Source organism: Camarhynchus parvulus, chromosome 4 (genome assembly GCF_901933205.1).
Source record: "Camarhynchus parvulus chromosome 4, STF_HiC, whole genome shotgun sequence".
Lineage (NCBI taxonomy): Eukaryota > Metazoa > Chordata > Aves > Passeriformes > Thraupidae > Camarhynchus > Camarhynchus parvulus.
The window spans coordinates 30183566-30194401 of NC_044574.1; the positions used below are offsets into that span (position 1 = coordinate 30183566).

The 10836-nt window shown below is 40.0% G+C and overlaps 1 protein-coding gene across 1 annotated transcript; it reads right to left on the reverse strand.

Moving 5' to 3' along the window:
* Positions 1–407: 407 nt before the first annotated feature.
* On the reverse strand, positions 408–6319 carry FRG1 (FSHD region gene 1). Its single transcript, XM_030947531.1, has 9 exons — positions 6222–6319; positions 5849–5916; positions 4892–5014; positions 3882–3939; positions 3594–3708; positions 3118–3222; positions 2344–2435; positions 1705–1815; positions 408–812 (listed from the first exon to the last, which is right to left on the reverse strand). Exons 1-9 carry the CDS (start codon positions 6281–6283, stop codon positions 776–778), a joined length of 771 nt encoding a protein of 256 aa, XP_030803391.1. The 5' UTR covers positions 6284–6319; the 3' UTR covers positions 408–775.
* Between the last annotated feature and the right edge of the window lie 4517 nt (positions 6320–10836).

The following is a 10836-nucleotide window of genomic DNA, read 5'->3' on the forward strand; positions in this document are numbered from 1 at the left end:
TATCAATCTACTTCCACCATCAGTGTTCACTTCAGATGTATTTAAGATCCACAGTGACTGTGGATCAATGACACCTGCACTGAACTTCCCATAAATACTTACTCTGGCCTGCAGCCTGCTCCATGCAGTGCTGGTTTTTTCTCGGTGTTTCTGAGTGCAGTTTTGGCAGCAGGCCACAGCAGCACTGTGATATTCCAATGGTTCATTGTACATCAGTCACATTTCTAGGGAGGGATGTGTAGTATGGTACCTACGATGACGAGTTAATGAGCCCTAATCCCCAGTCCTAGGCCAAACTAAGGAGTTCTGGAGGAAAATCAGTAACTTTTTTTCTCCCTCTTTGCCACAGCACACCTCATAGCTATGCTGCATTTTTATCCAAGAATTCCTGACTCTGGCCAGGAACATTTGCATACAATAATCTATGTATTTCTAAATTTTGTCCTAAAGGCAACTAAAAGCCAGGGAGCTTTCTCTCTGGACTAAATCAGGGTACAGTCTGTCTCCCAGGCCTTAAGTTACATGGCAAATAGCTTACCATTATTAATTGATTTACCTTTAATTTTTGTTGGAGTCATTACCTTCATACAAGCCAAGTATTCACAAATTATACAGTTAACAAGATAACTGGGTTATTAATATTTGAGAAAATTTTAATACAATTCCTCAAGATGCTTAAAAAATGCTTTAAATAAAAAACACCTAGAAAATATTTTACTCTTTTTCAATTTGACGCTGCCATCAAAGCTGCAGAAGAAAATGGGCCAGCTGGATGTCACTTGCAGTATCTATCTGCTTTCACTTTAGCTCTCCTGTATGGGAAGAGTGAATGAAATAACATTTAGATTAAGACCAAATACAATTACACTTGGGTGTTTTATCTGCCTCCAATGTTAAGAATGCATTGAAAGCAATTTTTCTTGAACTTTGCTTCAAAGTACATATAAAGGCCTAACAACACTTTGGATTTGTTAATTAAGTTTGTTTTCCTAAGGAGGTAGAACTGCAGTGTCTAAAGTTAACCTTGACTTTCCCTTCAAATCATCATAATTGCATTTTGTCTCTTCTGAGGAATGCAATTCACATTCAGCATGATCTGAAGCTGACCACCTGTGAGAGCCCAGGAGTGTTCTCACATTACTTACAATTATCAGAAATAGTTTTCTGCATTTCACCCACTGAATTAATGCAAATATTTATACTGTTTACTGACATAAAAGGCCTTAAAAATTCAACATGGTTTCTTTAGTCTCAGTTTAGGGGGAAAAACATTCCCACTAGATAACATAAAGACTGTCCTTAATAAACACTATTTCTCTTTAAAATGCAACTTCTGCCTCTCCAAAATATTCTGGTATCATAGGTATTGAAAAATGTTAAAAAATAGCTCAATTTTCACAATTAAAAAGATTAACTAGATTGTTCAGTTTGTTTAGTTCTGAGTTGTTGAGGGATTAAAGATTTTCAAAAGAACTAATTTACAGGTAAATTCAAACCCGCAAACTTCAGCTAAAGAAGTGAAAATCCAGATTAAAAAAAAAAAGGTGGCAAGCCCAAGGACTCAGGCACAACACTCACCAGAAGAAAAATGCTCAGGAACTGATGTCCCTGAAATCCAGCCCTCTTTTGTACCCCAGGTTATACCATATGTCCATCTCCCAATAGTTTTTTAATCAATACATTATTTCTAGCACTTTGAAGTACCTGTCAAGTAGCATTTCATGAAAAGTGCCTTCTTTTCTGGCTTTTCTAAGGGCTTTTGTATCTTCTTTGCTTATTTTAAGCTTTTTGTCTTGAAAACTTTGGAATTTCTTCCTGTAAGGGGGAAGAAAAGTAGTAAAGAACTGAAGCTTTTTAAAATTTTTGTTTTCCAACACAACAGCAGCTGTGTTAAGAATCTTAGCTCCTGTTAAAGCAGCAGGTAACTGACCTAATAAAATCCAGCAAACCATCCCAGTGCAGGAAAGGAGGGGAGTGACTGAAAGAAACCACTGTGTATTGACCTATAGCCCATCCGGCTTGGAGGAGCAGGTAGAAGAGTCTGGAGAGAGGCTGAGCTTGAGATGGGAGAAGGAAAGGTGGTGTTTTTAATTTTTGTCTCTCAGAATCTAAACCCATTTCAAAGGAAATAAATTTAACTAATTGTTCACAGTTAACTCTGGGACCGTATCTAGTACAGCAGCCCTCCTGTATCTCAAGCAATGAGCTATCTCACCCTGTTTTCTTCCCTTGTCCTGCTAATGAAAAGTGAGTGAAAGGCTGGATGGGAGTTGGGCCCCAAGATAGCCCCAGTTAGAAGCAAAAAAAGGTACCTGAGCCTGTTAGCAGCTTTAAAGTACGTACACGTAATTGATTTCACACTGTTTAACGTTTCCTTTGTCTTCTTGTGGAACATCATCTTTCTTCTTAGCTTCTCTTTCAGCACAAGTACGAATCTAATAATTGAAAGAAAAATGAAAAAACAACCAAAACACAAAAGAAAACACCTGTATTTAAAGAATAGTAAGTTACACGTGAAAGATGACTACATATCCTTTGTAACAGAATGAGAGTCACAGCCACTTTTCAAGTTCACAGTTTTCAACCTGGTTAACCAGAAATAACTGCATAAAGACAAATAACTGCCTTTATCTCAAAGAAGCACTACTACAGTTCTTAATTTTGGCAGGGACAATTCAGAGGCTGACTTAAAATACTGTTGCTCTGACTAGTTAAGACACCTATCTCTACTTGGAGAGTAGAGATATATTTCCCATGCTCAGATAAAGTCAAGATAGTCTTTTCAGATTCTCTTAAAAAAATCTCCCCTTCTGGATTGTTCTGGTGAACCCTTCTCTGTCCTTGATTTGGTCATAATCCCTCTCTTCTGTCCCAAACTTGGAAGATCACATAGACTCTTTTGTCCTCCAGAGTGGTAAAGTATCTTCTTATCTCTACAGCAAGTATTGAGAATTATTACAGCCCTGGAACTCATTTACCTTTCTTGTGGCCAGTTCACTTGACAGCTTATAGGAAACAATTATAACCGTATTAACAGAACATCATAGCACACAGACACCTGCTTGTTTGAGTTTGATTCCTGCCAATCCTGTATTAATTGTAGAAGTTATAGATTACCTTTATCATTTCTTCTTCCCCTGCAGTTTTGCTTTTGGCTTCTATGTCCCCCTCTTCATTACACCTGATAAAACGGCTGTTTGCTGCTAGTAATGCCATTTTCCTCTGCAGAAACAATATCACACATGGTAAGTATAATGAGGTAGTATATAATCCTTGATTTGTAACAATTTATCCTCTACAATATGCCAACCATCTCTGTAAATAATTCTTTTATGTATGGATACTTCAATAGCTAGCCAGACTTGCTGACTCCTTCATTTTTAAGATGCTTATAGCTGCCAAAATGCAGCAATTGAAGCATTTAAAAAACTTTCAATTACAGTAAATGCATTGCAGTTGGAAAATCGTAAGTTACAATATGAAAGAGATTGCAAAACACTTTTATTTCATAGTAAAAATACCCATCTACATAGATTAACTCAAAATACAGTCAAACACTAGCAACATCAAATAAACTATTGCAAACAGCTTACATCTTGGAAGACAGGTTCCCACTGCTCTCTTGATCCTATTGCATCGGAACGTCCAACAACAAGCCCGTCTGAATTTATACCAAGGTATTTGCCATAACCAGACTTGAGAGCAATCCTCAAAGAGAAAATGTAGGAAACAATAGTGTTTTTAATTAATGCAATTCACAATACCCAAAACATCACCGACACTTTTAGTAAAAGACAACATATTTCAAAAGAGTATTAAAATGCCTTCTCACAAAACCCAAAGATAACAAGTATCAAAACTTGAAACATTACAGTAATTACCTTGTATCAGATAACTTAACTGCTGTAAACTGCTCAGGAGGACTGGGGCCTTCATCACCTGAGGAATGAATTTTCCATTAGTTAAGTACGAAGTATAAACATAAAATATATTAGCCTACTAATACTGCAGAATAAAAAAGAATTAAACATTGGCTATTTCTAAATACTATGGAAAGTATTTTTTTCATTAAAAATTCCTTTTTGAGTATTCACTTTTAAAAAAGCAATGCAGGGGCTCATTTATGTTCATATATTTACAATGTTTAAAACAAGGCACAAAATAAAGATTATCATAATTTAAAGAAATTTATAATTGAGAATGTTTTGTAATTTTCCTGGTAGCTTTGAATACCTTCATCTCCTTGTAATGTTATTTCTTTGATAACAAAATGCATTATGGTTCAGCTATGGTAACTCAACTCAGTATCCTAAAAGCTACTGGATTCTCCATCCCTCAAAACCAAAACAGGAGAATATGGGCATTGTTGCTCTGATCTCTGTCTCGAGAAGAAACACACAGACTGTCAGGGTTCTGGAACAGTCCATGTCAGAGTCATTGCCCTCAAATTCAAAGAACAAGCTAATTATCCCAGCACATTGGTAGTCCTCTTGCGCAGTGACAAAACAAGTATATTATGACAAGGATGCAGCAATAAGCATTAAAACTCATCTACCTTGAATTTCACTCTTCAAGTGACACCATAAACACTTTATAGGTTTTAATAAAAATTATACTGCTTTTTATCCAGCAGTGGTATGGCCTTTAACAGGTAATCATTTCCAGTGCAGTTCAATTTATTGCACACATAAGCCAGCATGAAACTAGATGAGTGAAACTGACTGGCAGTCATTAGGTTTAAGTCATCTGCATGCTTCAGCTAGAATTATTGCATTTTTTGTAGTAAACTGGTTTTAGCTGTAACACTGCTTGCCTTGAAGTGATGCTACTTCTATGCTTTTAGGCACTTCATTATTAAAACTCTATTGTTTTCAAATTTCCTGGAACAAACCTTTATGTGGTGCTCCAAGTGTAAACAAGCCATTGTCGAGGGCATGGATGTAAGCTCCTTTATCCATTTCTATAGCTATAGTTCCTGTAATTTCACCAAAATTACTGACAGCCCACCAGCTTCCTGTAATACAAAACCATGACAGTTTATTAACAGAGTAATCACAACTTCTGATTACAATAGCCGAAGAGGTTATATCTCTGTGTCTTCTATGAAATTTTAAATTCAAAAGATAGCTATCTCACAATCTTTGTGCATTATTTTATAGTCCAGAGCCAATTTAATGGTGTTGCTGCTGCTGCTTCAGGAAGTCCTGCTCTTTGACCTGCTGTCATCCCTAGTTACAAGCTCCTGTGCTTCATCCCTTCCTTGTGTTAGTCCACAGACCAAGCTGATTCATTCAGCTGATGCAGCAAAGATACACTTCACAAGAAAAATATTTTTTCCCTCTGGATCTGAACCCTGAAGTTTTGGGGTCATATCCATTTATTACATTCTCCAGCACAAGAGAAACAGAGATGCTACTTCATCTTGCTGTTAAGTTGTAATGCTTAGACCTCAGTTGTTCAAACCAATCTGGATTTGAACATTTGACTCCTACAGAATTCTACCAAAGTTAAAGCCCTTCCCATATGCACAACTAAGATTTATGACTTTTACATTTTTTGAACAGTAAAGTTTTCTCTTTGTATACTGTCTTACAAATATTTCCTATCTCGCTAAGATAGTAATGATTTTTTTTATTACTTATATAAAACTGAATCCATTCCATTGGTGTCACAGGTTCCGTGTGGAACCCAGGAAGATCCCAAGACACAAATGACACGTTGTGAGAAACAGTTATATATTTCTACAGGGGTTACACTTGCTTTATGAAGTCCTGTAACGACCTCGTTAGCTTCTGGCACATCCCCTACAGTTTCCGCACTGTCGCGTAACTCCTGGAAAGCAGCTCACCAACAATATCGAGCTGCTCAGCCGCATCCTCTTCCCTTTTCCTTTTCTTTTCCTTGTGCTTTTTCTTGCTGCAAGGGGAGATGCAAAGAAGTGAGAACGAGCCGCCGACCCGGCCCTAGTCCCGCCGGGCCTCACGGCCGGGCCCTGCGGGAGCGGTCCCGCACCCCGGCCGGGATCCTGCGGCGCCCAGCCCGGCCCGGCCCCTGCTCTGCCCTGCCGGCGAGCCCCCGGGCCGGAGCGGAGGGAAGGGGAGGGCAAGGCCGGCCCGGCCTCATCCCTGCCCAGCCTCCTACACCGGCTCCGTGGGGGTGCGGGCCCCGGCGGCTGCCGCAGCGCGGGGCAGGGGCGGCGCGGCGGGCAGCCCGCTCCTCACCTCTTCTCTTTCGACCCTTTGAGGACGAGCTTGGTGGATTTGACGCAGGAATACTCCGCCATGTCGGAATCCGGGAAGGGCGGGCGGACGGAGCCGGCTCCGCCCTGGGCCGGGCGGAAGCCCCGAAGCCGCGGCCCGGCCTCCGCCCGGCTGTGGGCGGGAACCGGCGGCACCGTGCTTCGGTCAGCGCACGTGGAGGGTGCTGGACGCGGAGTTTGAGCTGGAAAATAAAACAAGAAGAGTTTAAAATTACATTTAAGCAGTCTATCCCTGGGCACCTTTCCCGTCTAAGTCTGACTTGGCTCCATAGGTGCAGTGCCTGCGCTTTGCCGGGCTGCAGGCAAAGAGCGCTAAGGAGTGATGAACCCACAGCTTCGACAGCCCGTGTGTGTGTGTGTGTGTGTGTGTGTGTGTCTATTGTAAAACACGCATCATGGACATCAGCAGAGCCCTCGGACATGAGAGCAGCAAGGCCAAGGGCAGCAGGTCTTGCCTCTGGCAGGGTTACACGGGAGCTGGACACCTGGACGTGCTGGTGAAGGAGTAAAAGCTTCCAGGGACGCCTATGAAAACCAGCTGGGGAAATGCAGCTCACAAGTCAGCCAGGTGTACCATGCTAGGGGTGAAATGAGGTATGACAATTTTTTCCCATCCTATTAGCCGCTCAGTATTCCATGGAATAAAATATACATCAGACTTCCCCCTTGGCGCATAACAGCCTTTTTCTCGTATTAACCTAGAACCTTCTAGATAGGTACCAAGATTTTTCCTTGGAGAACAGCACATGTGTGATTAGAATCCCAGTTACAGTAGTAATTTGTGTTTAGTCTTCAAAAGTGTTCTTCCTATTTCACTCTCTTGGTGGGGGGGGGATGTGCCCAAAAAGTTGCCTGTTGATTATATTACCTGGTTAAATGAAAAATACTACCCCTACCAAGGCTTGTTGTACATGTCTTATGTACAGGTACAGAGACGCTTGCATTGGATTGATTCATTTCAGTTTCCAAGCTAATTTCCTATCTATGCTTGCTTCCTATCTATGCTTTTCAGCACCTCACAGGTATCTTCTACAAGTAAGAAATGCGAGTCTCATACATGTTTATGTCAAGGCTTTTAAAGTCACTGAAAGTGTAACCAGTTGACAAAGCTTGGTGTGTACAGTGTCCCAGTGAATGACCCTGGAGTTGGTGGATGACTGCAGGTGTTTTCCACAGATACTTTGGATCCAGAACCCTGCCTCTTCTCACCAAAATGTCTTTGAATTTCTCTCTGCATGCCTAAGATGATGCTACTTTGTATTGTTATTTGTGAAGCTGGAGTAGTTACACTTGCTGTGTAAAATGCAAACAAACAGTAATGAAGTTCAAGGAGGTTTTGGCAAGTCCCCCAGCTTGGAGCTTTGGGCGTGTTGAGTTTGTTAGCAAAAGCAATACCTGAATCAAGCTGCTGGTCCATGTAAATTCAGAATACTTTTTGTGTGTGACTGTGTGTTGGATATGCTATTTTCTTTAGGTACACAGTTTCTGGTAATTGGGAGTGGGGCTGTGGCTGAGCCTCATCCCCAATGGGCTGCAGCTGTGAGCAGCAGGTGAGCAGCATTGACAGCCATGGAGTGCCCAGGGGCACTGACCAACCACCAAAGGGAACACAGGGCACACAGGTGCAATGCATCAACATGAGGGTATAAAAGGTTGGGCTAAAGAACAAGAAGGGCTGATGCTTGAAGCCTTCTGATGTGTTATGGTGTTTCTCTGCATGGGTTGAAGCTGTCTGATATTGTATGGTAATACACTGTGTATCGTGGTTGTCTCAATTGTGATGTATGCTGTGACAACTTTTCTGCTAGTAAGTAGGAAAGTACTGCCCTCTGCAGGGTTGTCTTTTATGTTGCAATTTGTCCAGGAGCTGCTTATCCATGCAGACATCCTGATGTTTTTGCCCAACTTCCTCTTTGTTGGGAGCAATTGCTCTTAAGCTTAGAGGAGGTGATTCTTGACTACTGACCATCTTTCTTGGGTGCCTCTTCCGTCTGGGGCTTTATCCTGTGGTAGTCTCCCACAGGATAAAGATCCATGAAGAGATGCAAATCCTCTTGCCTGAAGTCTGGGGAAGCCAGGTTGCTGTTCATCCTCTTGACTGCCCTAAAGAGCTTGAATTCCACCATATTATGGTCTCTGCAGCCAAAGCTGCCCTTGTGCTTCACATTCCTCAGCAGACCCTCCTTGTTGGTGAAAACAAGATCCAGCATAGCCCCTCTCCTTGTTGACTCCTCTTTCACTTGGAGGAGCAAGTCATCATTTTAACCAATATATTCATATGTTTCCAGCCCTTTGGGATTCACTTCAAGCCAACTTCAGCAGTGAGCAATTGTAGCAAATACAGTTACAGCTGTATTTGACTCTTACCATTAAATACTTTTTTTCAGGTTCTAAACAGATATTCCTATAGGGCAGATATTTTAGTAAAAGGAATATGAAAGAGGAGAAAGCAATTACATGAAAGTCAGAACAAAGCATAGAAGAGATGAGTGAAGCAGGAAAAAAATGTCTGTCAGCCACCCTAGCGTGCTAACTTGCCCTTCAGTGGTTATTTTAGGGATCTGAGTTCTTTTTAGTCTTTGATTCTGTTGAGAGAAAACCTGCAGGAGTTCCTTTTGTTCTCTTAGCTATAACTTTAAAACTTTATTTATGATAGGTTCTAATTTTTTAATTGCTTAACTGTGCAAACTTTGTATTTATGGGGTATTTGTACATTTTTGTCAAAGTGGGCCTGTGTTCACTGATAGACTATGACCAGCACTTCATAGTACACAAGCACTTACCTGAAAAGTCCAATGAGGGAGGAAAAGGTAAGGCTAAAAAGCATTTATAAGAGATGTAATAACTTTAAAGTTATTAAGAATTATCTAAACTGGACTTTTTGTGGGTTTTTTTTTTCTTTTTAACTTTAAAAAAAGCAAGAGCAATTAAAGCAATTGTTATTTTAAAATACATATATTTTTATCATATGCCAGATGTTCATTTTGCTGTTTGTCCACCAGATGCTGCTATAGCCACAAAAATAAGTGTAGATTGAGAAGTTTGGGGGGGAAAAAAGGAGGTAGTTTTATTTTCATTACAGATGACCCTTACATAATCATGATCCTGAAAAGAATGATGCATGTACTTACATTTTGTATGGGGAATAGTCCTGGTGAGTCCAATTACGCAGCTCATTTAGTGTAAAGTTGATAGCCAGCTTTCTTAGGATGGGGCTATATCAATTATGTTTGCTATTTTCTTAATTTGCTGTTCTGTTTCCATTCTTCTCTTTTATGAAGAGAAAGTAGGAAAGACAGAATGACAGAGACAATAAATATTTTAATAGAAATGTCGATTTTTTGGAGGGGCTCCCATAATGTATTATGTATTTTCTTGTTAATGAGTATAATTTTATTTAAAATTCATGTATCTTAGGTTTCTTCTTAAATTTAGTGACACCAGCAACAAATAGGCATCATTACAGTTTATGCAGAAGATGATAAAACCTCTTCCTGCAGGACAAAGTGATGAAATAAATCTGAAAACTGTGTATAAGATGGTGCCACTTTAGAGAAGCTATTTAGACTCTAATTTGCCAGTTAGTATTTTTGAAATTAAAACATTTCCAATATGTCTGAGCTGTGGTTGTTTAAAAAAATATAACAGTTCATTTTCTTTATGGCATTGGAAATAAATGGAGCCTTTGTGTTTGCAATTCTAGAAAACGAATCACTTTTTTAATGACTGGATTTTCCTGCCAGCTTGGAATTTGCCGCATGTGCATTTTATTTTGAAAGCCTAAAGAGTGAAATCATTTGCTGTCGTTCATGCAGATGGGGTAGATTGGCTGAGGTGTCATTTGCAAAATGTGCACTTTCATCATTCAAGTTTGAAGGGGATCATTACAAAAATGTAATAGAAACTCAGGACTGATGGAAGTGAAGGGCTGGGGTTGAGCATCTGTGTCACAGTCTAGTGTCATAAGAGCCTGGACCCAAACTTAGATGCTTTGGAGTTTTCTTCCATCATGTTTTGTTATGTTAGGAAATACTAAAATACCTCCCCCAACCAGAGAAACTTGTGGTAGTTCTCTTGATAGCCAAGTTGACAGATTATGTGGGTTTTTTTCCTCCTTTGTTTATAAATGTGGGCCCCTTGTGAAATATCAAAGCTCTTGACTGATGTAACAGCCAAGATCGATATAGTTGTGTTTACTCATTTACGGAAGGAGTGAAATCTGATGTGAGTTAGAACCAGAGCAACTATATTTTAATTTTTCCCCAGTGGGACAAACTACATACTCTGGAATTTTGTGGTTTGTCATAATGTTCAGCAGCAGTTGTGCCAGTGTTGAGGCATCCCCAGGACATGATGGTGCATGACAGATGTAAATAAAAAGCTAATTTGATTCACAGCATTTTTAAACTGCATTCTGAAAATGGTTTTGTTGTAACTTCCAAATTTTAAATGTGGTCAGAAGTTATCCTTTTTTTTTTTTTAGCTTAAATGTTAGTTTTAGGTTTTTAAGTGCAGGTAAACAGATGTTCTCAAAAACGCATTTCTCCTACTTGGGTTATGGCTCGGTACTTGGAGTA

Coding starts and splice junctions, on each gene's coding strand:
- FRG1 (XM_030947531.1), bottom strand. CDS start 6,283: ATGGCGGAGTATTCCTGCGTCAAATCCACCAAGCTCGTCCTCAAAGGG. Junction 5,015..5,848: donor TGAGCAGCTCGATATTGTTG/GTGAGCTGCTTT, acceptor TTTGTATTACAG/GAAGCTGGTGGGCTGTCAGT. Junction 3,940..4,891: donor ACTTGGAGCACCACATAAAG/GTTTGTTCCAGG, acceptor TTCATTCCTCAG/GTGATGAAGGCCCCAGTCCT.